Raw genomic sequence first — 26,423 nt, 5'->3', positions numbered from 1 at the left:
CACGGGGAGGTGCTCCCCAACCTGCTGTCTGCGCCCCTCCTCTGCACCCATGTCTGCATCGCAGCCTTGCGCCTGACGCCACCAGAGCGCCGTCCGCCTCTCGGGAGAGAGGGAGCAGCTCTGGGGACGGAGGAGGACCCGGCTGGCCTGAGCCTGCGACGTCCACCCCTTTCCAGCATTTTTGTCTGACTGAATCCCAATGGACGCTTTTCCCCTCCACTCTTTTTCTCCCTGCAGCTTTTAAGCCATATGGTTCTGATTCATTTATGCTGAACTAATTACAACGCTGGTTTTGCAAGCGCTGTTTGATGTCCCCGATCTTCTGAGCTCTTTCCTACCATTTCTAACTTTTTCTTTTTGACCAGAGGTAAACAGGGTGCAGAGCCAGAAGGTTCCGGCTGGTCTGGGTTCGGTCACCAGGACCAGGCCTGTGGTTACGAGGCCTCCAGAGCTGGCAAAGCACGTTTGACTCCCAGTGAAGTTCCGAAAAGGGTTTCAGAAGAAGAAGGGGATGAGAGGCCGGGGAGGGGTGTGGCCTGCGAGGGCGTGGCCAGGGAGGGGTGTGGCCTGCGAGGGTGTAGCCGGGGAGGGGTGTGGCCTGCGAGGGCGAGGCCGGGGAGGGTGTGGCCTGCGAGGGCGTGGCCGGGGAGGGTGTGGCCTGCGAGGGCGTGGCCGGGGAGGGTGTGGCCTGCGAGGGCGTGGCCGGGGAGGGTGTGGCCTGCGAGGGCGTGGTCAGAGAGGGTGTGGCCTGTGGGGCGTGGCCTGCGAGGGTGTAGCCGGGGAGGGGTGTGGCCTGCGAGGGCGTGGCCGGGGAGGGTGTGGCCTGCAAGGGCGTGGCCGGGGAGGGTGTGGCCTGCGAGGGCGTGGCCTGTGAGGGCATGGCCGGGGAGGGTGTGGCCTGTGAGGGCGTGGCCGAGGAGGGTGTGGCCTGTGAGGGCGTGGCCGGGGAGGGTGTGGCCTGCGAGGGCGTGGCCGGGGAGGGTGTGGCCTGCGAGGGCGTGGCCGGGGAGGGTGTGGCCGGGGAGGGTGTGGCCTGCGAGGGCGTGGCCCCGGCACGGGCTGGGCCGGCCTCCCCTCCTGCCCGGCTGTGAGCCACGCGGCTTTGCTCCACCACTTACTCCCACCGCGATGGCGGCCTTGCCATGGCCCAGAGCAACGTCCTCGCCACGGGCTGGGACCCTGAGAGCAGAGCCAGAATCGACACCTGCTCCCCTGACGCTGACGACCTCGGGTATCCGTCACAGGGAGGCCTCCTCCCCGCTGACCCGTGGCCACCGGAGCCCGGCCGGCAGCGCCCGGTGTCGCCGACTCCCCGAGGATGCCCTGGGAGTCCGTCCCGTCACGACAGCGAGGCGGAGACGGTGGTGTGCGAGAGACACCGGCCTCCAGACAAGGACTCGGAGTAGAGAAAGGCCGTAGCGCGTCCGGCCGTGGCACGAGCACCCCACGGCTGATTTGACATCACCCACATTGGGAAACCGAGGCTCGGAGGAAAGGGTTGCCGTCAGGCAAGGTGGGACAGGTGCGTCTGCGGCCCGGCCAGGAAGCCCCCGGCCTGCGGGACGGTGACGAGGCCATCGCCGGGCGGTGGCTCCTGGCACGACGCGATCCCGTCCCGGGGTGCGGCCCCTCCAACGGAGCCTCGGGCCTCATCAGCTCCCTGAGAGCCTGGCAAGGAAAAGCTTCCATCTAAAGAGAAAAAGAGAACAAAACTGACAAGAGCCACCCGCTCAAAACCACGTTCACATCGGCACCGAGACAGAGCAAAGCCTCACAGGACAAAAGCGCGGCCCTGTCTGCGGCCCTCCCGGGGTAAAAGCGCGGCCGTGTCTGCGGCCCTCCCGGGGTGAAAGCGTGGCCGTGTCTGCGGCCCTCCCGGGGTGAAAGCACAGCCATGTCTGCGGCCCTCCCGGGGTGAAAGCGCGGCCGTCTCTGCGGCCCTCCCGGGGTGAAAGCGTGGCCGTGTCTGTGGCCCTCCCGGGGTGAAAGCATGGCCGTGTCTGCGGCCCTCCCGGGGTGAAAGCGCGGCCGTCTCTGCGGCCCTCCCGGGGTGAAAGCGTGGCCCTGTCTGCGGCCCTCCCGGGGTGAAAGCGTGGCCGTCTCTGCGGCTCTCCCGGGGTGAAAGCACGGCCGTGTCTGCGGCCCTCCTGGGGTGAAAGCACGGCCGTGTCTGCGGCCCTCCCGGGGTGAAAGCATGGCCGTGTCTGCAGCCCTCCCGGGGTGAAAGCATGGCCCTGTCTGCGGCCCTCCCGGGGTGAAAGCGCGGCCGTGTCTGCGGCCCTCCCGGGGTGAAAGCGCGGCCGTGTCTGCGGCCCTCCCGGGGTAAAAGCATGGCCCTGTCTGCGGCCCTCCCGGGGTGAAGGCATGGCCATGTCTGTGGCCCTCCCAGGGTAAAAGCATGGCCGTGTCTGCGGCCCTCCCGGGGTGAAGGCATGGCCGTGTCTGCGGCCCTCCCGGGGTAAAAGCATGGCCCTGTCTGCGGCCCTCCTGGGGTGAAAGCATGGCCCTGTCTGCAGCCCTCCCGGGGTGAAGGCATGGCCGTCTCTGCGGCTCTCCCGGGGTGAAGGCATGGCCGTGTCTGCGGCTCTCCCGGGGTGAAAGCACGGCCGTGTCTGCGGCCCTCCTGGGGTGAAAGCGCGGCCGTGTCTGCGGCCCTCCCGGGAGGTGAGAGGCCGCGTGCGCATCCTCTCCGCCCAGCATCACGGTTTCATCCTGTTGGCCCACACGCGTGTTTACAGAAGCGTCTTCTTACCATGAAGAGAACATCGACGTAACAGCGGCTCTGGATCCATGTTTTGGAGACAGAAGCAGCACCACGCCACAGCTCCGTTCTCCTTGCGGTTCGACTTCACCCTGCACATGCCCAGCAGCAGCTTGAAGAAGATGATGTCTCCTCGGGCTGAGGAAGCGAGAATTCTGCGCGGCATATGTGTTGGACATTGTATGTTTGCACACAAACAAAAGCTGAGTTTCTGAGAGCTCCCGTCCCGCAGCATTCCCTTTCTTTAAGCAGAGGATAACGTGTCCTGTCTAGAAACATCCGTACTCTCCATCTTTCCACACACGTGGTCAGCCGCCCAGTCCACAGCCATTCCCCTCCACCTTTGTCCTTCCTGGCAGAGGTCGAAGGCCCTCGATGCTGTCCCAAGCTCGCTTGCATTTATGGTACTGATGGGAGAAATGGAAGAACAGCTCTTTAACAGATTCCTTGCCAAAAGAAATCCATGCAGGAGTGGAGAGAGGGGCAGGTGTGCCCAGCTCCCCGGAGCGGAGCTGATGGACAGCTCCATCGGATGGCCGCCCTGCTCCCAGGAGTGGAGTCCTGGCGGTCACAATTGTGCCTTCTACCTCTGCTCCCCTCCTGGCCACAGCTGACTGGGCAGGATGGACTCAAGATCAGACCAGGAGCAGTCCTGCCCCATGGGCTGCCGGGCGGGGGGGGCGGGGGGTGTTCTCAGCCCCTGCTCTGGGCGGGCGCTGCGTCCTTGTGGCTGGCAGCACAGCCGCGAGGCGGACCAAGCTCTGCCGCAGGAGGCGTGGGGCGTCCGTGACTCCGGCCGGCGCAGCGGACAGGAGCGCTCCTGTCCTGTGTGGTGGGCCTTGGCCTGACCTCTGCCTCCGGGTGGCTGTTCGTGACAGGCCTGGGCGGGCCTGGAGGGGCGGGGGGTTCCGGAAGGGCTCCGGTGCTGCCCAGGGGGGAAGCGGGGAGAGGTCGGGGTGAGGGGAGGGGGGAGGACCGGCCCAGGGGTGAGTTCTGGCCGGCAGCCCGGGCCCCCGCGGTCAGGTCACTGAGAATCCCGGCCCGCACAGAAGGCCGCCCCGTGCCCCCCGGCCCGCCCTTCCCCCGGAGCCACGGGACGGCTCCCTCGAGGCCCCGGCTCCCCGCCCAGCCCTTTCACTGTGGGGAGGAATGGGGCCGTGGGTCCTGTGGGCGGGGGCTGGGTCCGTGAAAGACCCTCAGATGGGCAGGGTCCCCCCATGCCCATGGGAGACCCCGAGGGCCTGGCCACCTCTGCGCCATGCTCCCTGCCTCCGCCCAGTGCTGGTCCTGCCGGCAGGCTGGCCGGCACAGCTCCAGGGCAGGAGCGCGGCCCCACCCCGGGCCTGTGGCCCTGCCCGCTCTCAGGTCCCTCCCCCTTCTTCTCCGCGCTCCTCCCTCCTCCCTCCTCCCTCCTCCCTCCTCCTTCCTCCCTCCTCCCCTCCTCCCCTCCTCCTCTCCTCCCCTCCTCCCTCCTCCCTCCTCCTCTCCTCCCCTCCTTCCTCCCTCCTCCCTCCTCCCCTCCTCCCCTCCTTCCTCCCTCCTCCCTCCTCCCTCCTCCCTCCTCCCCTCCTTCCTCCCTCCTCCCTCCTCCCTCCTCCCCTCCTCCCTCCTCCCTCCTCCCCTCCTCCCTCCTCCCCTCTTCCCTCCTCCCCTCCTCCCTCCTCCCTCCTCCCTCCTCCCCTCCTCCCTCCTCCCTCCTCCCTCCTCCCTCCTCCCTCCTCCCTCCTCCCCTCCTCCCTCCTCTCCCAGCAGCCTCCAGCAGAGGCTGGGAGGCGCAGACCTCCCAACCCTCTCCCCACCAGGGACTGGAAAGGCGTCCTTGCCGGCGTCTATGGCCAGGGCCAGGTGAGGGCCTCTCCCCGGAGCCACTCAAAGACGCTGGATGGCGACAAGGCCTGAGTCATTTCTTCTGTCTCCCGCTGCCGGGAAGGTTAGCCAAGGCTGGGCCCACAAATGGCGGGGTTCGGTTCAGGGAGAGGGCAGGGATGACCAGGCCCACGACCAGGCCTTCCCTGCCCCGAGCCTGGCGTTCCAGGCAAGGGGCCAACCAGGCTCGGTTTTCCCGCCCTCCCAGCCCTCGCTGACAGCCTCGCCCCTTCCCGCGGTCGGAGATGTCCCTGCTCCTCCCGGAGGAGGGACGCGTGTGCAAGGCACACAGCCCTTCGCTTTCTGCTGGGAACGCTTTTCTTCCCGGGATAGAAGAGACAAAACAGGAACGGAAGGCACGGCGCAGCAGGTGCCGAGCAGGGACAAGGCCCTGAGTTCAAATCCCAGCATCACCAAAAGAACAGCAGCAGGTACCACTGCAGACAGCTAAGGCTGTTGCCTGTGGAAATGAGCTTCCGTCCGTGTGGCGTGTGAGTCTGCGCATGCGTTCTCCGTGTCCCTTGCTGCGTGCGGAGAGGCTGAGGTGAAGTAAGCCTGGTGAAGCCCGTTTAGTGGCAGGTTCTGTTGCTTGCAGCCAAATGCAGTCACCCCTCAGCACCCCAGGAGCTTCTCCCACAGGCCTGCAGCCCGGAGCCTGTGGCGTCGGCGCCAGCCGCCGGCAGCGCCGGCACTCGGCAGTCCACGGCATTGAACGCGCTATTATGCAAATGGTAAGTGGCAGCGGTAGAGGAAACATCACTGTTTTCCAGTTACCTGCTTTGGAAAGAAGCAATACATGCAAATCCCGGAAAACGTATCTGTCGGAGAGAGGCGAGGAGAAAATTCCAGGCTGGTGACAGAACCTTAACCGTCCAGAACGGTGGGCGTGCAGTGATCCATAGAAACTGAGCTCCGACTGCAGGGAAAGTTCCACAGAACTCCAGCTACCACACCCGAGGAATCCATTTTGTTTTCTGGTAGTACGCAGGTTAGAACTCAGGGTCTCGGGCTTGCTCGGCCGGCTCTCTACTACTTGAGCCAATGCTCCTTACCCTCTTCTTTATGTTGCTTGTTTCTCAAATGGCGTCTTTCAGTGTTGCCCAGGGCTGACCTCCCCAAACAGCTGGCTGGCAGGTGTGCATCACTGTACTGGCTGAAAAAGACTCTTTTCTGCATAGAAATGTGGATGTAAAGTGCATACAACCTGTCGTTGAAGTAGAAGATTGGCCAGGATTGTAGCTCAGGAGCACAGCACTTGCCCTAGACTTAATCCTCAGGGTGTGGACGTCATCTCTATAGTTGCCGGTGTGAACTGTGACCGAGGCTCATTTTGATTGCCTGCCGTGGCTCATCACTGCGCACAGGAGCAGATATTTAGTGTGAACTCACAGACGCAAAGCTGCCGCCACTACCCCACTCGTATTCTGCTCCAGCCCAGGGCTAGGTGTGCAGGGGCCGGGCCGGGGCGCTGGGGGGGGGCACGGGGGCTGGAACAGGTGCCGTTCAGAGGAGCAAACTTCTGAATAAGTGAGCACACACGCCACCATCACCACATCTGATCCTCACAGGGACTGGCTCAAGGAAGAGCCTCGCTCACCCAGCCTCCCCTGGGACGGTCTCCGGCGTGGTGTCTGTCCAGCATGGATGCCTGGCCTGTATGTCCTCTCCACAGCGCACACAAACACTGACCCCAGATGACCCAGTGAACCACAGGGAAGCGCTCTTCAAAGAAAACAGGGCCACTCCACGAACTTGGGGTTGGGGGAAAAGAAAAACCTCCTGTGACACCAAGAGTGTGAGAAACGAAAGAAAGATAGATGACTCGGACTTCTTCAAAAGTTAGAGCAGCTGAGCATCAAAGGACATTATCAAGAACATAAAGGGCAATCTACAGAGGAGGTGGATGATTCTAACCTGCCTTTCTTACTCCCGCCACCACACAGAAGGGTGACGCTTCAAGGCTCCAGTGTACTTGTATCTCTGAGAGCTCACGGATTTCTGCATCCCCTGGCCTGGTGCATTTCTTCATCCCCCGGCCTGGTGCATTTCTTCATCCCCCGGCCTGGTGCATTCCTTCATCCCCCGGCCTGGTGCATTTCTTCCTTTGCTTCCTGAAGTCTCTTGTACCAGCATAGGACTCATTCTTCTCCTAGCCCCACCTTTGATTGTTTCCCTATGAATCTTCACCTCCAGTGAAAGCAGAATTTGTATTTGTGTCCAGTTCTTCTTGCTTTATTCAAGATGTTTATTTGGCCAGAGATGCGCTTTCTGTTAGCCTTGCCTATTTGCATTAGACCCCATGCTGTCATCTTTATCCGCACCGCCTCTAGGAAGCCTTCCTGAGCTATCTTTCCCCAACGCGTAGCCAATCCCCTTTCCCCGTCTTACATTGTATGCTCGTTGAGAGTTTATTTCCCCACAAATCCTCACAGTCCTGAGGTTTTTTGATAAGCAATTTCAGAATCCCTTGTCTCACTGCCCTGGGCCGAATCCTTTAACTGGAGGGTGGACAAACAAAAAGGGCAACTGGACGCTGTCCCGTGGAAGAGGTGAGTGTTTGTACGGCAGCCTGCTGGTCTACAGACGGGGTGACACCGAGAGGAAACACGTGAGCCCAGCGGGCCACAGGAGCCTGCGACACAAGGGGCATCCCGAGGTGACCAACGCACCGCGGCTGCGGGGAGACCACAGCCCTGAGCACACGGGAAAACCACAGCCCTGAACACACGGGAAGACCACAGCCCTGAACACGGGAAAACCACAGCCCTGAACACACTGGAAAACCACAGCCCTGAACACACGGGAAAACCACAGCCCTGAACACGGGAAAACCACAGCCCTGAACACGGGAAGACCACAGCCCTGAACACACTGGAAAACCACAGCCCTGAACACACAGGAAGACCACAGCCCTGAACACACGGGAAGACCACAGCCCTGAACACACGGGAAAACCACAGCCCTGAGCACACGGGGAGACCACAGCCCTGAACACACGGGAAAACCACAGCCCTGAGCACACGGGGAGACCACAGCCCTGAACACACGGGAAAACCACAGCCCTGAACACACGGGGAGACCACAGCCCTGAGCACACGGGGAGACCACAGCCCTGAACACGGGAAGACCACAGCCCTGAACATGGGGAGACCACAGCCCTGAACACGGGAAGACCACAGCCCTGAACACGGGAAGACCACAGCCCTGAACATGGGAAAACCACAGCCCTGAACACGGGAAGACCACAGCCCTGAACACGGGGAGACCACAGCCCTGAACACGGGAAGACCACAGCCCTGAACATGGGGAGACCACAGCCCTGAACACACGGGAAAACCACAGCCCTGAACACACGGGAAGACCACAGCCCTGAACACGGGGAGACCACAGCCCTGAACACACGGGAAAACCACAGCCCTGAACACACGGGGAGACCACAGCCCTGAACACACGGGAAGACCACAGCCCTGAACACACGGGAAACCACAGCCCTGAACACGGGAAAACCACAGCCCTGAACACGGGAAGACCACAGCCCTGAACACACTGGAAAACCACAGCCCTGAACACACGGGAAGACCACAGCCCTGAACACACGGGAAAACCACAGCCCTGAGCGCACAGGAAGACCACAGCCCTGAACACACGGGAAGACCACAGCCCTGAACATGGGAAGACCACAGCCCTGAACACATGGGAAGACCACAGCCCTAAGCACACGGGAAAACCACAGCCCTGAAAACACGGGAAGACCACAGCCCTGAACACACTGGAAAACCACAGCCCTGAACACACGGGAAGACCAGAGCCCTGAGCACACGGGGAGACCACAGCCCTGAGCACACGGGAAGACCACAGCCCTGAACACACGGGAAGACCACAGCCCTGAACACAGGAAGACCACAGCCCTGAACACGGGGAGACCACAGCCCTGAACACGGGGAGACCACAGCCCTGAACACGGGAAGACCACAGCCCTGAACACGGGAAGACCACAGCCCTGAACACATGGGAAAACCACAGCCCTGAACACACGGGGAGACCACAGCCCTGAACACACGGGAAGACCACAGCCCTGAGCACACGGGAAGACCACAGCCCTGAGCGCGTGCATCTTCTCAGGTGACTTTATAAACCACGTGCACTAAAAGACATGAAAAGGCTAAAGATGGGTTAAAGAAGTCCACGGCTTTCACTGTCTCCCGGCGTGACTGCTCGAGGGACCGACTTTCACCGTCTCCCGGCGTGACTGCTCGAGGGACGGCTCTGGAGAGCAGGGGTCGGCGGCCCCACAAGGGCTGTCCTCCGAGTCCGCAGAGCTGACCCTGAGCGTCCTGAGCGCCCTCACGGTGGCCTGGCCTGTGGCCCCCTCCCACGCACGGCCTTCCGAGTGTAGGCCAGGCCGGCCTCGTCTGGACGGGCCCGGGAGCTTCGTGTGGATGCATCCGCGTGCGTCCTGTGGGCTCCTGTCAGTCACAGACGCTCCGGGACCCTCATGCTGGCCGTGCTAGGTGGGCAGCTGCCCGGGGCTTTCCTCAGCGCGTCCTCCCGATGCTTCATCCACGGCGGCGGCACCGAGTGCCCACAGCCTCTGACCGCCGGGCCGGCCGGTGGGGAGGGCGGCGAGAGGCCAGCGCCCGTCCGGACCTGCCCGCGGCGGCAGGCAGCGGGCCCCGCCGCCCACCTGGGCGCCCGGCCCTCCCTGGCTGACCCTCGCAGAGCGGGACTTGCAGCGTTGAGCTCCCGACTGCCGGTCACGCGTCCTCCGTTCCTCCCCGGGGTGGAGGCGCGAGGGGCCGTGTCCCGGGGCGCCCCCCCCCGCCCCGTCTGTCCACACGCTGCAGTCAGCTCCTCGGGGCTCCTCTGCCAGACGCAGACGGCGCTCAGACGCGGGGTGGGGAGCGGAGCCCAGAGCCAGGACGCGGTGTTAACAAATCACATTTGCCTAATAGCATACCATCCCTCGATCACATGCGTGTTTGTGGGCGTGCTGGAAATCGCTAATCAAGTGCAGCTGGGCTTGCACCGACCGCCAGGACACACGCCTGCGTGCGCACACACACACACACACACACACACACACACTCACAGGGTGCCTTGCCAATATCTCGCCTGGCAGGCCAGAGACATTTTAGTGGTTTATAAATACGGGCCCAGTTTGGCTCGGGGCCCCTCTCAGGTTCAACCCCATCCACGTCAGGTGTCCCCAGCCTCTGAGTCTTTTTTCCATCCACCCCACCAGCCTCCACGTCCGCGCTGCTCCGCGTGCAAGCGTCCGGTCCCAAACATCCGAGCTGGACGGTTTTGCGGGCTGCATCTCTCATGTCTCCATTTGTTCTTTTTTGCGCGTGTTATTGAAATGTTATTTTTTCCACTCGTACGCCTCCACCTCGCGCCCCTCCCAGGCCGGCCTGTTGGAAAAGATGTTTATTTTGCTTTTCCTTGGCATAATTTAATATCAGACAAGTGCATCCTTGATTCAGATAGTATATTCTTGGGGCGTACATTTGAGATTCTGGTTGATTAGAATTACAAATTTGTCATGCAATCCTGGCCAATTTGGAATTTGGCGCCCTGACATCAGGTTTATGTCCTTTGGCCCTGCCAGCGGTGGCTGGGCTTGCGGGCGGGGGGGTGGCTGCAGCAGTGAGTTAGATTTCATAAATACTTGGCAGTCCCTTCAAAGACGCCTGCTCTTTACATGAGATAATGTATGTTTTCTTTCTACTTACTTGGACCAGGTCACATTGGGAGCCACCCAAGCTCACTTTTAAATCATTTCTCTGGATGCCAGACGCAGCGTTTGAAGTCGTCTGCACCAACCACAAAGGAACCGGAGCCCTGGCCTCTGCCCCGTGGTCCCACTGTGTGCCCGCCGCCCACAACAGGAAGTGTGTCAGACCGGGGTGGGCACGGGGTGTGTGGGGCGGGCGGCTCGAGCCGGGGTGGAGAGCCGCCCGCCCGCCCGCCTGGGGCACGTCGGGGGCAGGGGCAGGCCCAGAGTCAGCGCGCGCCCGGCCGCGATGCCCTGGCCGCGCAGCCCCTCGGCCGCTCCCCGCGGCCCCAGCCTCCGGAGGTCACACTCGGAGGGCCTGGCCCAGAGGGTATTTTTATACCACTCACTTTTTCCCTTTTCATCTGTTTTCTGCATTTTTTTCAGCTTGCTTTTTCTTCTTGATTTATTGTTGTATTATTCTATTTTTAAACCAAGACATACTTTCCCATCAGACTCTTTAATGTAACGCATATGAAGATGAGGGGCAGGGGCCGGAATCGGCGGGGATCCACTTCCCAAAGCACAGAGGCCACGGCGGCCTGGGGAGCGGGCGGGGTGGGGAGCTGGCCGCCCTCTTCCCAGCCAACCTGGGGTTCCAGTGTGAGTCCCCGACCCATCACTGGAGCCACAGAGGCTTCTTGCCCTCTGGTGGGCCGGACGCCACCGGTGCCTGGGAGTGTGGGGAGTCTGGAGGCCCCGGGGATTCCCGAGACAGGAAGGGAGGAGACCAGCCGGGCCGACTCAGCTCTCCCCTGCATTACCAGATTTCCAAGCAGGACGGGGCGGGGTGCCTCGGACACTCAGCCGGCTCAAGGGCCTTCTGCCGTCCAGGGGACGGCTCGTCTCCCAGGCCCAGAGGCCCTGGCTGAGCCTGGTAACCAAGGCCGGCGGTGAGCATCGACTCTGCGTGCTTAGGGGTCTGTAAACCAGAATAAAATACAATGGCTGCCCCCCGTCGGCAGGCTCCACACCCAGGACCCCACCGACCTCTGACACACACATCCGTGTGAGTAAATACAGACCTGTCCTGCGGACCGTAGGAGGCAACGGCTGCGCAGCATTCGAGCTGTGTCACGCGGGGCGAACGTGCGTGGCTCACACGCAGCTGTGTCACGCAGGGCGAACGTGCGTGGCTCACACGCAGCCGTGTCACGCGGGGCGAACGTGCGTGGCTCACACGCAGCCGTGTCACGCGGGGCGACCGTGCGTGGCTCACACGCAGCCGTGTCACGCGGGGCAAACGTGCGTGGCTCACACGCCACGCGGGGCGACCGTGCGTGGCTCACACGCAGCCGTGTCACGCGGGGCAAACGTGCGTGGCTCACACGCAGCCGTGTCACGCGGGGCGAACGTGCGTGGCTCACACGCAGCCCGGGAGCTCCTCGTGCCGCACGGAAGCGCGTGATTGTCCCCCTCTCGTGACCCCCAGGGCGCTCAGGCGCCACAGTGGACAGCCACACCACCGCCCTCGCAGAAGAGACAAAAGCCGGCTGCGCTTCCTGCGCCGATGGGACGGTGCGCGTCCGGCCGCCCACCCGCAGGTGCCGTGTGCGGGAAACGGGCAGTGGAGGGACGCAATGCCACCCGGAGAATGGGAAGACTACGCAGGCCAACAAGCTGGGGAAAAACGTCCAGACGAAGAGACGCAGCAACGCTCAGCCATCGCGACTCGGTGCCCTTGTACATTTCCCGTGGGGACCACGGGACCCCGGAGCCTGGGGGATTCAGAGGACAGAAGCCAGCGTGCGGAGGGTCGGGCCGCCGGCGTCTGCTGGCTCTGGCGGAGGCCTTGGTGGCTCCACGCGTCAGGGGTCCCTCCCGAGAGGACCCCGGCGCCCCCGTGTCTCCCCCTTCTTAGAAAGCCGTGACAGGGCCTGGCCCTGCCCCGGCTCTGCTTCACATCCCACGGACTCACCAAACTTAAACCACACGTTTGGTTGATAAACACATGAGGGAAAACCAGGCCGATCCACTGCACGTGAAGAAACTGGCTCCCGGGGAGGAGGGAGAGGCGTGATGTGCGGCGGTGTGGCCGCGGGTGGCGGGGACGCCACTCTGTGTGTAACCGTGCTCGCGATCCGCGCTGACGCACCGTGTAGGGTGCAGGGGAGGGCAAGGGCGTAAGTTCAGCCTCGCAGGAGTCCGAGGAGGGCGGGAGGACTGTGCGGGAGGAGTTCGCTAGGCCTTATCTCAGGAAACAAGCTGGTCACGGTGGTGCGTGCAGGTGCGCGTGCCCCCAACCCCGGCTATGTGGGAGGTAGAGGTAGGAGAACTAAAATCCAAAGCCAGCCCCAGGCGAAACAGGAGACCCGGCCTGAAAAGGAAAGGAAAGCAAGAGTGATAAGGTGTCCCCACCCCAATTCCTCACCCCCCAGGCCCAGTCCTGCCCCTCCCCACTCAGTCCTCCCCCCTCCCCCACCCCTCTCCCTAACCCTCGCTCCTCAGCCACACCTGGACCCAGGAAGGAAAGAGAAAGGAAGGAAGGAAGGAAATTTGAGAGGGGAGGGAGGGAGGGAACAAGGAAAGTGCTGTGGGCCAATAATGACAGCATTCAACTGCGAAAACAAGCGAAAAATGGATCCCCAAATGCTATTCTGTCATTCATCCATCCAAACACCTACTCACACATTCACACACACATGCACACACATACCCACATGCATATACATGTGCACATACATACACACGCATACTTCACACATCCACACATATTACACCCTCAAACGCGCGCGCACGCACACACACACACACACCCCTGGGTCCCCTGGGGGGAATGCTGTTCCTTTTTCTTGACAGATCAATGCTCAATGCTTCCCTAGCTATTCAGGGAATACTAGCCTTTTCCTTGGACTCGAAAAACTATTTTATCCATTAAAATCTAACCAGGGTGTAGTAACCATAAAACCCGCCACTCTGTTAGGAAGACGGATATCCTCAAAGATTTATGTCTGGCTGTCTCAAAGCAAATGAGTAAGATGGAGTTTTCTCAGAGACGTCTGGCCGGGCTCCACCCCACACATAACTTCTGCTTGTATAAACCTCAGATCAAAATTCAGGAAGAGTTAGGGGAAACCTTTCTCAACCACACGTGGTGTCTGCTCACCACCCTCGGTTGACCGTTTGGAATGAGCCGGCCCGCCCCTCACAGCCCACCACGGGTCCTGGGGCAGGGTCCCTGCGAGGGGCTGGCCGTTTAGAGTCTCGATTCCACCCAGCTCTAGGGTGAGGGCTTAGCTCCCAAACAACATCCGAGGCGGTTTGCATGTCCCCGTAATTGTGGTGCGAGACAATGGACTGGGGCCACATGTGTGTCTCCAGGATATGGTGGAGACGGTTGGAAACACCAGTGTTCAGGAAGGGTGGAGAAGGAGGTGTGACTATTTTGAATGAACCTGAAAGAAAATACTACCCAAAGGTAATTTCAGTTCCAACTTTTCATAAGGTTAAAAAAAGTTAAGCAAATGAGAACTATAGACACTGGTTTATAGGAGGTTTTTCTCTCTAATTACTGTTTTTGTATCGTGAGAGAAACGTCTCATAAAATGGAAGCCCGCTGGGGGTTGGGGTGGCGGGAGACTCCTGGGAAGCCCGCGGAAGGGCGTCCCGATGCTGGCGGCCACGGAGCCCCCAGACCTCAGTGTCTGTGTGTTTCCATCCCGAGGTATCTGCCTTTCCCACCCTCCGCCCCGGCGCGCTCGCCATACATTTGAGACGGCTTTAAAAATCTGAACGGAGGACCGTCTGGGGGCTGGCAGGCTTCCCAGACCGGTGGTTTTCTGAAAGGCTGAGATCTGGTCTGACTCTGATTGGAAAAGTATCCGTTTCACTAAGGGTGAGCGGCTCCTGGATGCATTCTCACCAAAAACCCATAAACCAATTCTTGGAATGCCAGCAGCCAGCAGGGAATTCTTTCGGTTTGCCTTCAAGGACACAAAACATCGCAAAGGTCTTCTCTTTGGCAGAGAGGCCTGGCTGGGCGAGCTGGCCCGGCGCGTGTGTGTGTGGAAAGAGTCTGACGTGGGAACCAACAGGCCTGGGTTCCAATCCCAGCTCTGCCACCAGCAGGTCAGTTCCAACCTGGGGGTGGGGGCTTTTCACTTCCAAATCCAGGCTCCTCACCTGTTCGTGGGGGACTGGCGCTGTCTCGGGGCTCCGTGAGGTGCTCTCTGCCTGACCCCTTCCTCGGGGCTGGTGCCCAGCAGGGTGCAAATCTACCCCACCACCCTGCTAGGACGCCTCGCGAACCACCGGTCCTCCAGGGCCACAGGAAGCCTCCTCAGACCTTCGTCTTATGAGCCTAAGCAGTACCTGTAGTCAGACAGCCCGCACCTCCACAGCCTCAGACAGGAGAGACTCCGAAGCTGGACAGGCATGACCCTCGTAGGCACGGACACCCTTTCAGTGAAGACCAACGAGGTGCACGGGTACGGGAAGCATGCACTAGCGAATGCACGGGAAGGCTACACTAACAAGTGCGCAGGAAGCGTGTGCTAACACATGCACAGGACCAAGCATACGGGAAGCATGCACTAGCAAATGCACGGGAAGGCTACACTAACAAGTGTGCAGGAAGCGTGTGCTAACACATGTACAGGACCAAGCATACGGGAAGCATGCACTAGCGAATGCACGGGAAGGCTACACTAACAAATGCGCAGGAAGCGTGTGCTAACACATGCACAGGACCAAGCATACGGGAAGCATGTACTAGCAAATGCACGGGAAGGCTACACTAACAAGTGTGCAGGAAGCGTGTGCTAACACATGCACAGGACCAAGCATACGGGAAGCATGTACTAGCAAATGCATGGGAAGACTACACTAACAAGTGTGCAGGAAGCGTGTGCTAACACATGCACAGGAACAAGCATACGGGAAGCATGCACTAGCAAATGCACGGGAAGACTACACTAACAAGTACACAGGAAGCGTGTGCTAACTGCCAAGGCAGTGACGTTAGCACCGCGCAGCGTAAGATTCAGGTCAAGGCCAGAGCCAGAGGCCCAAGGCCTGGGTAGGAGCCCCGGGAAGGTCATCCTGCAAGGCCATGGGTCCCTGCGGCCAGAGTGGCTGCTCCACAAGAAAAACCACACAGCTGGACCTGTGAGAAAGCTGTTAATGTTAAGTGTTGACAACTCCCATTGTCACTGACATATCTCCATGGTGCGGGTGGCTAGGGAGAGCCCTCTGGGTAGAGAGACCTTTGTGACAGGTTCCACAGATGCAGAGACCCCTGTGGCTGGGGCCCCGTGGGCTGACGGGTCCCTGTGGACAAGAGATCACTTCTTTTTACAGACGGAGACACTGAGGTTGCACAGACAGCGAGAGCACACACCCACCCCACCCACGATCAGGGAGCTGGAGCCCAAGTCTCCCGTGCTCTGCCCGCCGCTGCCCAGCCTCAGTGGCAGCGCAGAGGCCCTCACAGGTGCCCCCCATCCTGCGATTCCACCAGAGCTGCCTTTCAACTTGGTCCTGTGGCCCAGCCGCTGCCTAGGACGTGTCCTGGCCACCGAAGAAAGTTCCATGGCGTTCCTGTCACCATGGCGTCCCTGACACCACGGTGTACCTGTCACCACGGCGTACCTGACACCATGGCGTCCCTGATACCATGGTGTACCTGTCACCACCATGTACCTGTCACCACGGTGATCCTGACACCACGGCGTCCCTGTCACCACGGCGTACCTGTCACCACGGCGTACCTGACACCATGGTGTCCCTGACACCACGGTGTACCTGTCACCACCATGTACCTGACACCACGGTGATCCTGACACCATGGCATCCCTGACACCACCGTGTACCTGACACCACCACATACCTGTCACCACCGTGTACCTGTCACCACCGCGTACCTGATACCACCGCGTACCTAACACCACCGCGTACCTAACACCACCGCGTACCTGTCACCACAGCGTACCTGTCACCACAGCGTACCTGTCACCACGACGTACCTGACACCACAGTGTACCTGTCACCACGACGTACCTGACACCATGACATACCTGACACCACAGCGTATCTGACACCACCGCGTACCTGACACCACGGTGATCCTGACACCACAGTGTACCTGACACCACGGTGTTCCCGACATCACAGCGTTCCCGACTCCACAGCGTTCCTGACTCCACAGCATTCCTGACTCCACGGCGTTCCCGACATCACAGCGTTCCCGACTCCACGGCGTTCCTGTCACCACGGCGTTCCTGTCGCCATGGCGTTCCTGACTCCACGGTGTTCCTGACATTGCGGCGTTCCCGACTCCACGGTGTTCCTGACATTGCGGCGTTCCCGTCACCACGGTGTTCCTGACATCGCGGCGTTCCTGTCACCATGGTGTTCCTGACATCGCGGCGTTCCTGTCACCATGGCGTTCCTGACATCGCGGCGTTCCCGACTCCACGGTGTTCCTGACATTACGGCGTTCCCGTCACCACGGTGTTCCTGACATCGCGGCGTTCCTGTCACCATGGTGTTCCTGACATCGCGGCGTTCCCGTCACCACGGTGTTCCTGACATCGCGGCGTTCCTGTCACCATGGTGTTCCTGACATCGCGGCGTTCCCGTCACCACGGTGTTCCTGACATCGCGGTGTTCCTGTCACCATGGTGTTCCTGACATCGCGGCGTTCCCGACTCCACGGTGTTCCTGACATCGCGGCGTTCCTGTCACCATGGTGTTCCTGACATCGCGGCGTTCCCGACTCCACGGTGTTCCTGACATCGCGGCGTTCCCGTCACCACGGTGTTCCTGACATCGCGGCGTTCCTGTCACCATGGCGTTCCTGACATCGCGGCGTTCCCGACTCCACCCCCCTGGTAAAGGCACACCTGACACGCAGTCTCTGTGTCGATTCTCCTCCCATTGCCAGAAACCCAGAGCAGCCGACACAGGAGGGCGGCCGAGGTCTGGGGAGCGGGGCTCCGGGCCGTGAGGCAGCTCCCTGCCCCCCGACCCCCCCCCGCCTCTGAGCCCTGGGGCCGGGGGAGGGGAGGGGGGCACCGAGCACCATTCCCAGCCCAGAAATGCCTGGCTTGGACTGTTTGCGCTTCTTGAAGCCACTGTAACCTCTGGGGGCTGGTGCCACGCCTAGACTTCACCCTCGGCTCTGCCCAGCTCCACCCGGGTCTGCCTGCCCACCCCGTTCCCACGCAGACCCGAGGGGTGGAGACATCGGAACCGCCCAGCCGCACGGCAGGATGCCCACTCCCCTCTCCCCGGGCTCTGCCCACGTGCCCGCAGGGCTGCGCCGGCCCTCTGCCGCGTGCGGGAGGGTCTCGGCCCCGCCATGGGGTCTCACGCAGTCTGGGCCCCGGGAGGAGGCACGGCTGGACTTCTCGGATGGCGTCTCTTGTCTCCTCCGCACTGAGAGCCCTGGGTCTCCAACAGAGGCTGGGCCTGTGGAGAACTCAGGTGCTGGCTTTCTGAAACCGGTGTGCCTTTCAGCCTCAGTTTCCCGACTGTACAAGCAGGGAAGGCGCGTGCCTCTGCTCACAGAGAGGCCGCCGGGACTCTGGGTGCTCCACGCAGGACAGATACACCCAGGGCGGGGAGCCGATGGCCGCGGCCGGGAGCAGCTTGTACACGCGTGAGCCTCTGCCCTCACCCAGGCAGGTGAAGAGACGTCGGAAAGGCCCGGGCTTCACGGCAGCTCCGTCACGGAAAGCCCCGGATGCGCGGAGATGCCCGGCCCCTCCACGCCAGGCCACTCAGCAGCACGGGACCAAGCCCGCCTGGGTGTGTACACGTGTGTGTGAGTCCCTGGCACCAGGCGTTCAACCGGGAACAGCAAAGCCCGCGATTCACGCTGGCTTGTGGGGCACAGAGCCCCGTGCCCTGCGGGCCCCCGGGGTGCTGACCCCGGCCGAGGGGCGCGTCTCCCTCTCGCTGTGTCTGGCTCCGGAGCGAGCGGCTCTGGGCTGACACCGCGTGGAGCCACAGCGCTCTCGCACAGCTAACGGAGGGCACCCTGCCCACCACAGTCTTGCCCACGTCCTCTGCCCACGCCCCCAGGTGTCGGGAATCCTCAGCCCGTCGTTGGCAGACGTTGGAGACTCCGGGTCTCCAGACGGGCCAGGCCCGGGTGCACCGCGAGGTGAGCCCGCCCGAGTTCCCCCTGCTCCCCCTCGGTTTTTTCCTTCTTGGCCTCGGGGCCTAAAGTGTTCTGGACATAGTTTTCATTTTTCCAAATATCAATTGCTCTTTTATTCCCTCTCTGAAGCCGTGAGTAATAAGAGTTGTGTCTGGTCCTGAAATTCCGACTGAAATAAATTAGCCCAATGACCAACAGGAGGTGCCTAGAACAATAACGACGGAATATTTGGCACGTTACAAAAGGGCCCTGGATGTGGAAGTACAGTAAGTCCAGGCGCACACAGCCCCGCGGCCTGGCCAGCGCCGGGCAGGCCGGCCAGCCAGCCCAGCGCCTCATAAATTACGCCTGCTCCTAGCTCTTCCGCAGCTCCCTAACCGTCCTGCTTCAGGGCCTGCGGAAGCCACTTCTGGTGTGGCCTGCGTCCACAGCAGGGCCATGCGCGAATGCCCACTCTCCTTCCTCTGCCGGCCAGATGTTCAGGGCCTTCTAGCTGTACTTGTCAGAGGGAGACCCAAAGGCAGCAAGCTCTTAACAAGTCTCTCCTTCCTTCCTTCCTTCCCTCCCTCCCTCCCTCCCTTCCTTCCTTCCTCCCTCCCTCCCTCCCTCCCTTTCCTTCCTTCTCTTCCCTTCCCCTCCCTCCCTCCCTCCCTTTCCTTCCTTCTCTTCCCTTCCCTTCCCTTCCTCCCTCCCTCCCTCCCTTCCTTCCTTTCCTTCCTCCCTCCCTCCCTTTCCTTCCTTCTCTTCCCTTCCCCTCCCTCCCTCCCTCCCTTCCTTTCCTCCCTTCCTTTCCTTCCTCCCTCCCTTCTTCCTTTCCTTCCTTCTCTTCCCTTCCTTCTTCCTTCCTTTCTTTTCCTTCCCTCCCTCCCTCCCTCCCTCCCCTCTACCCCCCTCCTCCTCCTCTTCTTTCATTTCTTCTGTCTAGGTGGGAGCCTGGGACTCAAATCCAGTACCCGACATGTTGGCCTATTGGCTAGTGCTCTACCAGTTATGTCTTGTCTTGTCTTTATTTTTTCTTAACAAGTCTTGATCACCTACTAAGTACCGGCACCGGGCTTTGTGGATGTTGTTAAATTTAAAATTTCGGGATGAGAGGCTTGTGTTGGCTCCAGAAAGATCCAGTGCCGCCTCACAGAGGGTGACAGCATGACAGGTGACAGCCTGTGTGTCTGTGTGTGGACACGGACACGGCCGTGCGACACGGAGGCCGAAGCCAGGGAAGGCCTGCAGAAGGAGAGGGATTCCGTCAGGTTCTCACCCTGACCAAGACCAACCACAAAGCTGGGCACTGGCGGCAGCTCACAACTGTCATCCTAGCTACTCGGGAGGCTGAGATCTGAGGATCACAGTTCAAAGCCAGCCCAGGCAGGAAAGGCTGTGAGACTCTTACCTCCAATAAACCACCAGAAAACCAGAAGTGGCACTGTGGCTCAAGTGGTAGAGCACTTGCCTTGAGCTGAAGAGCCGAGGGACAGCGCCCAGGCCCAGAGTTCAAGTCCCACGGCCACAAAAGTATTTGACGAAGTTGCCACTGGACAGAACATAGGAGAATTCTCTGCTCGTCACCAGTCCCTCCATGGCACAGTGAAACGGCCGCACAGCATCTGTGCTGCAGCAGGTGTCAAAATGAGTGCGGTGCCATTTATTATGAAGGGCTCGAGATCCCGGGGACCGCGTCTCAGGTCCTGGCCCGGTTCTCCTGTGGATTCCAAGCAGCCATCCTGTTCTCAAGGAGTCAGTCCCCAAAGATGGCATCCTGTCTGGCTGTATTTGTGGGACACTTATGGCAATACACTAAGTTTGTGGTTTCAGGCATTGGGGCAATGGCAGTTGGAGAAGCATGGGGGGCAGGGGTGTGCAGGGCCCCATGTGCTGCTGGGCGGGTGGGGAGATGGGGGTGTCCAGGGCCCCGTGTGCTGCTGGGCGGGTGGGGAGATGGGGGTGTCCAGGGCCCCGTGTGCTGCTGGGCGGGTGGGGAGATGGGGGTGTGCAGGGCCCCGTGTGCTGCTGGGGAGATGGGGGTGTCCAGGGCCCCGTGTGCTGCTGGGGAGATGGGGGTGTGCAGGGCCCCGTGTGCTGCTGGGGAGATGGGGGTGTGCAGGGCCCCGTGTGCTGCTGGGGAGATGGGGGTGTCCAGGGCCCCGTGTGCTGCTGGGCGGGTGGGGAGATGGGGGTGTCCAGGGGCCCCGTGTTCTGGTTCTGTATCAGCCGTGGTGACCAGAACCCAGACCTGCAGTGTGACATCACTTCACAGCAAAATGCACACCATCCTGTGCAATGAGCCAGGCAGGTGGAGAAGCCGGCAGCAGCACCGTCCTGACATGGGCGCGACCAGAGACGTGGCGGTGGGGGGGGCGGCCGAGGGGCGGGGCGGCCGAGGGGCGGGGCGGCCGAGGGGCGGGGCGGGGCGGCCGAGGGGCGGGGCGGCCGAGGGGCGGGGCGGCCGAGGGGCGGGGCGTCCGAGGGGCGGGGCGGCCGAGGGGCGGGGCGGCCGAGGGGCGGGGCGTCCGAGGGGCGGGGCGGCGGAGGGGCGGGGCGGGGCGGCCGCGGGGCGGGGCGGCCGAGGGGCGGGGCGGCCGAGGGGCGGGGCGGCCGAGGGGCGGGGCGGCCGAGGGGCGGGGCGGCCGAGGGGCGGGGCGGCCGAGGGGCGGGGCGGCCGAGGGGCGGGGCGGCCGAGGGGCGGGGCGGGGCGGCCGAGGGGCCGGGCAGGGCGGCCGAGGGGCGGGGCGGGGCGGCCGAGGGGCGGGGCGGGGTGGCCGAGGGGCGGGGCTCTCTGCCGAGGGGCGGGGCTCTCTGCCGAGGGGCGGGCTCTCTGCCGAGGGGCGGGGCTCTCTGCCGAGGGGCGGGGCTCTCTGCCGAGGGGCGGGGCTCTCTGCCGAGGGGCGGGGCTCTCTGCCGAGGGGCGGGGCTCTCTGCCGAGGGGCGGGGCTCTCTGCCGAGGGGCGGGGCTCTCTGCCGAGGGGCGGGGCTCTCTGCCGAGGGGCGGGGCTCTCTGCCGAGGGGCGGGGCTCTCTGCCGAGGGGCGGGGCTCTCTGCCTTGTGTCCCACAACTGCACAGCGGCAGCCTAGAGCGTTTCGACGTTGGTAGTCTTTACTGTCTTTTCTTTCCAAACTTCACACGTTCATAAAACCTGGGGGCAGGCGTGGAAGCTCACCCCTGGAATCCCAGCCCCGGGGGGGAAGGGAGGGGACTCATCGTGAATCCAAGGCCAGACTGGGCAAGTGGTGAGACCCTATCTCAAGGAAAGGGGGTGCGTGTAGCGGAGCTGCAGCCCTGGGCTCCGTCCCAGCTCTCAGCAGGAGAGACAGAAACCAGGCACAACCTTCCGGAAGCCCATCACTGCTCACGGTTGTGTGGAGGCCTTGTGAGGGAGGAGGCCCAGGGCGGGAGGCGGGGAGGCCGGGCTCAGGGAGGCCAGGGCGGGAGGCGGGGAGGCCAGGGCGGGAGGCCAGGGCAGGAGGCGGGGAGGCGGGGCTCAGGGAGGCCAGGCTCAGGGAGGCGGGGAGGCCGGGCTCAGGGAGGCCAGGGCGGGAGGCGGGGAGGCAGGGAGGCCAGGGCGGGAGGCGGGGAGGCCGGGCTCTGGGGGGCCCAGGGCGGGAGGCGGGGAGGCAGGGAGGCCAGGGCGGGAGGCGGGGAGGCCGGGCTCAGGGAGGCCAGGGCGGGAGGCGGGGAGGCAGGGAGGCCGGGCTCAGGGAGGCCAGGGCGGGAGGCGGGGAGGCCAGGCTCAGGGAGGCCAGGGCGGGAGGCGGGGAGGCCAGGGTGGGAGGCCAGGGCGGGAGGCGGGGAGGCCAGGCTCAGGGAGGTGGGGAGGCCAGGCTCAGGGAGGCCAGGGCGGGAGGCGGGGAGGCCAGGCTCAGGGAGGCCAGGGCGGGAGGCGGGGAGGCCAGGCTCAGGGAGGTGGGGAGGCCAGGCTCAGGGAGGCGGGGAGGCCGGGCTCTGGGGGGCCCAGGGCGGGAGGCGGGGAGGCCCGGCTCAGGGGGCCAGGCTCAGGGGGGCCCAGGCGGGAGGCGGCCTGGCTGCTCCTCCCTCTGTGACATCAGAGGAGCCCTGAGGCTGCCCGGTGACGGCTGCCCCCTCTCCCACCCCCAGCACCTCAGTCCTGCCTGGCAGCCGGGCCTGGGGTCATGGCCATCCAACAGCTGGGCGGTGGGGGGCCGGAGGCCGCCCAGCTGCTGGCCCAGAGGCGGAGCGGGCCCTGTGAGGACCGGAAGCAGGTGAGGCCCGCAGGGCGCAGGCCGCCCTCTCCCGGCAGACCCCGCAGCGGTGCCCTCGCCCTGCCCCTCGTCACCCCCCGAAGGCTGCCCGGCTCCCCCCCCCCCGCCCTGTTCACCCCCGTGTGCCGGCGGCTGCAGGGCCAGGGCTGGCTCTGCCGCGTCCCCCGGGCCTAGGCATGTGCAGGGACACGCGTGACCGACAGGTGGCCCCGCTGACCCCGAGTCGTGCGCGGGCAGCGGCACTTGGCTGCCGGCCGCTTGGAGCCCAGCTCCTCGGCCTCGACCCTGAGTGACCAGGGTGAGGCCGAGCCCCGGCTTCCGCCGAGTCCCACCTCGCTTACTTACTCGCGCTGCGTCTGAACCCCGCGCCTTCTGACTGCGTGATGCACGCACCTTACAGCGCGGCCGTGGCAGAAGCGCGCTGCTCATCCTTCACCCTCGCTGGGCTGGGTGGGGTGCAGGCCCGTAACCCGGCGGGCTGAGGCACAGACAGGCAGACCTGGGCCGAGCCTGGGCAGGAGCAAAACAAACACAAGCGAGGTGAGATTTGTCTCCTCGGCTCAAGGGGGCCGGGCGATGCCGCACGGGGCGCGAGCTCCGCCATGATTGCGTTTGGCAGCAGTGTGGCCTAATGAACAGAACTCGAGCTAAGCGCTGCAGCTGACCCTACACCCAGACCTGACTCCCCGTCTCCTGGGGACTCCCGTCCTCCTCCATCCTCCTCCCTGTCCTCCTCCCCGTCCTCCTCTTCCTCCTCCCCATCCTCCTCCCCATCCTCCCCATCCTCCCCGTCCTCCTCTTCCTCCTCCCCGTCCTCCTCGTCCTCCCTGTCCTCCTCGTCCTCCCTGTCCTCCTCCCTGTCCTCCTCGTCCTCCCTGTCCTCCTCGTCCTCCCTGTCCTCCTCCCTGTCCTCCTCGTCCTCCCTGTCCTCCTCCCTGTCTTCCTCATCCTCCCTGTCCTCCTCCCCATCCTCCCCGTCCTCCCCATCCTTCTCCTCGTCCTCCCCATCCTCCTCCCCATCCTCCCCATCCTCCCCGTCCTCTTCCCCGTCCTCCCGTCCCCTGGAGGGACTCACCGTCTTCCCCGTCCTCCCGTCCAGACTCTGCTGGCGCTGCTGGTCCTGCTGCTGTACCTGGGCACGGGGATTTCAGGTGAGCATCTGAGGTCTGAGGAAGGAAGCCCTGAGCCAGGCCCCCAGGCGGGGACTCGAGACGGACGGCTGCCCAGGCCCCAGCCCTCCCTCCCCTTCCTGCTGGGGTGGCCATGCTGGCTCTCCCCACTGCTCAGGGCCGGCGTTGCGTCTGCTTCAGGAAGAAGCTGGGAGATGTCGGAAGGGATCCAGGAGTGCAGCTACCCGCAGAGTGCAGCGGCTTCCCAGGTCATTAGGCCGCACCGTGAGGCTCTGGGCGGAGGCGGGAGCGAGGGGCTCTGGGGTGGGGGAGTCCAGCCTGTGGCCGGTGATGGACGGGCGATGGACGGGCGCGGGCGGTGGGCCGGGCCGGGCTGCGGATGGGTACCACGTGCCTGGGCCCGGGGGCTTTCTGAGAGGATAAGGCCTGGGAACCGCGTCCAGAGGCAGCCCGGTGTCTGCCTCCAGAGCCTGGAGCCCTGGAACACCCCCGTCAAGGCCCTGCGGAGCTGGGTGAAGAACAGCGTGCACGCGTTCCTGGAGAAGCTGGAGAAGGACGTGCGGGAGCTGGAGCAGCTGGTGCGGGAGCTGGAGTTTTGGCTGGACGCCCTCCTGGGGGAGCCCCAGGCGGACGGCCCCTGCCTGCCGCACAGGAGCCCGGCGTGAGCGCCCTGGCGTGAGCGCCCGCCCCGGCGTGAGCACCGGGCCGGGGCGCGGGGCGTGAGCGCCGGGCCGGGGCGCGGGCGGGCTGAGCTGCGACCCCCGCGTTCAGGGCAAGCAAGAAAATAAAATGACTGGGAAATGGGGTCTGCCCTTCCGCCTTCACCAGCGCCGATCCAGGATGCCAGAGCCCCGGAGCGACGCCCACAGCCCGGGGGAGCCGACAGCGGCCGGGGACCGTGCACATTCTCTTAGCCTCTCTGAGACCCCATTTCCTCTTAAGTGAACATCAAAGACACATTCAGGCTCCCGTGGGTCCCTGATGTGAGGAAAGCCGGGGTCGGGTGGGGAGCGGGGCCCTGGCACGCACAGTGGCGTCTCCTGCTCTTCCCCTCGGGAGATGCAGCCTGTGGCCATCGGGGACTCATGGACAGCCGCTCTCAAATCCACAAGCACATTTCCTCTGGCCTTTGCCAAGCCCAGCCAGACCGGCACACACGAGAAAGGGTTGGGTTCCTCACCCTAACTGCATTCACAAGGGCGGAGAAAAACGCCAGCCGCCCACAGGAAAGCTGTGGGAAAGGCTACACAAATCAGAGCATCACAAAGCAGCGAGGGACACAGATATTTGCTGCTGCCATTGACAGTGTTACTAGACGCACATTGAAAACTCTGGAAGGGCCACGTGCCGGTGAGGCTGAGATCTGGAGGATTGATGCTGGAGCCCAGGAGACCAGGTGCGGCGGCTCGCGCGGTCATCTCAGCGACCCTGGGAAGCATCAGACAGGAAGGCTGTGGCCCGGGTGCCGGAGCCTCTCTCTAAAACAACCAGGGCAGAAAATGGCTGAAGGTGCAGCCCAGGGGGAGAGCGCTGGCCCGGTGCTTGAGTCCTGACCCCAGCACAACAAAAGACAAGACAACAAAAGGCCTGGAAGGATGCAAGGGAGGGGAAGGCCGAGAACCAAGCATGTGCCAGCAGAGGAGATGGAGACGGAGACGGAGACGACGGAGACGGAGACGGAGACGGAGACGGAGACGGAGACGGAGACGGAGACGGAGACGGAGACGGAGACGGAGACGGAGACAGCTCCGCTCTGACACGTGCTTCCTTCGAGTCGGACGATGAGCCGCGTTCACGCCCCTACCTCTGGGACCTCGCTCTGGATCGCGGTGAGCCTCGCGTCTGGCAGCGCATGCCGTCTGTCTCCATTTTAGTGGAGGTGTTATGTCCGTGCCAATTACTAAAGTGCTGAACCCCCTGGAAAATCATGAGGACACAAATTAAGCTGCTCTCAGAGGAAGTCTGCCATGCAGGGGGTGGCTAGGTAATTTGTTTGCCCAGGAGAATTAGTTGTCTTTGGGGATGGAAGAAGTCTTGAAATTATGACCCCAATTTCCTCCTTTGAGCCCTCCGGGCGGTGGAGCCCGAGTCCCTTCCCCACCCGCTGGTCTGCCCAGTCCCTGTCCATGGGCAGGGACTACAGGCATTTCTCCGCTGTCACGTTGCAGGGCTGTGGACTCGCGGCACCCAAGCCACATAACCACCCAGAACGGTTCTGTGGGCTCTTCCGGAGCTTTGCAAGCGGAACTTTGACAATGCACCATTTCCCCCCAACGTAAACTTTAGACTCTAGTCTCCACCGGTTGAAATTCTGCATTTGCAATCTAAATGCCTGTGAATCTGCATCTGTATTTATGTCGCAGTACAGATTTCATGTTGGTGTGTTTTATGCAGGTTGAGCAGCTCCAATTGGAAATTTAAAAACACTCAAAGTCTGAAGCGTTTTGAGTGCTCACACGATGCTACAGTCTCTCGGGGAGCTAGTCAAAACGCAACTGCGCCAAAAATATGGTGTACAATTACAACGGAGAGGAGGACATGGTGGCTCACACCTGCACCTGACACAGGAGACAA

The 26,423-nt window shown here is 62.8% G+C and overlaps 1 protein-coding gene across 1 annotated transcript; it reads left to right on the top strand.

Annotated features, from left to right (window-relative positions):
- The first annotated feature begins 22,602 nt into the window (after positions 1–22,602).
- LOC138821418 (small integral membrane protein 23-like) lies at positions 22,603–24,785 on the top strand. Its single transcript, XM_070013624.1, has 4 exons — positions 22,603–22,719; positions 23,819–23,870; positions 24,030–24,097; positions 24,317–24,785. Exons 1-4 carry the CDS (start codon positions 22,630–22,632, stop codon positions 24,512–24,514), a joined length of 408 nt encoding a protein of 135 aa, XP_069869725.1. The 5' UTR covers positions 22,603–22,629; the 3' UTR covers positions 24,515–24,785.
- Positions 24,786–26,423: the final 1,638 nt, after the last annotated feature.

The sequence above is a fragment of the Dipodomys merriami genome, unplaced genomic scaffold (genome assembly GCF_024711535.1).
Source record: "Dipodomys merriami isolate MVZ:Mamm:240054 unplaced genomic scaffold, mDipMer1.0.p SCAF_915, whole genome shotgun sequence".
In the NCBI taxonomy this organism is placed as follows: Eukaryota; Metazoa; Chordata; class Mammalia; order Rodentia; family Heteromyidae; genus Dipodomys; species Dipodomys merriami.
The sequence above is the reverse complement of the archived record's forward strand: the minus strand, read 5'-3'. Positions and strand labels throughout refer to the sequence as shown.

Bases quoted from the DNA above. Each gene is read 5' to 3' on its own strand.
- LOC138821418 (XM_070013624.1), top strand. From the start codon at position 22,630: ATGGCCATCCAACAGCTGGGCGGTGGGGGGCCGGAGGCCGCCCAGCTG. The intron at 22,720-23,818 runs GTGAGGCCCGCA...CCTCCCGTCCAG, and splicing joins CCTGTGAGGACCGGAAGCAG to ACTCTGCTGGCGCTGCTGGT. The intron at 23,871-24,029 runs GTGAGCATCTGA...CGTCTGCTTCAG, and splicing joins CCTGGGCACGGGGATTTCAG to GAAGAAGCTGGGAGATGTCG.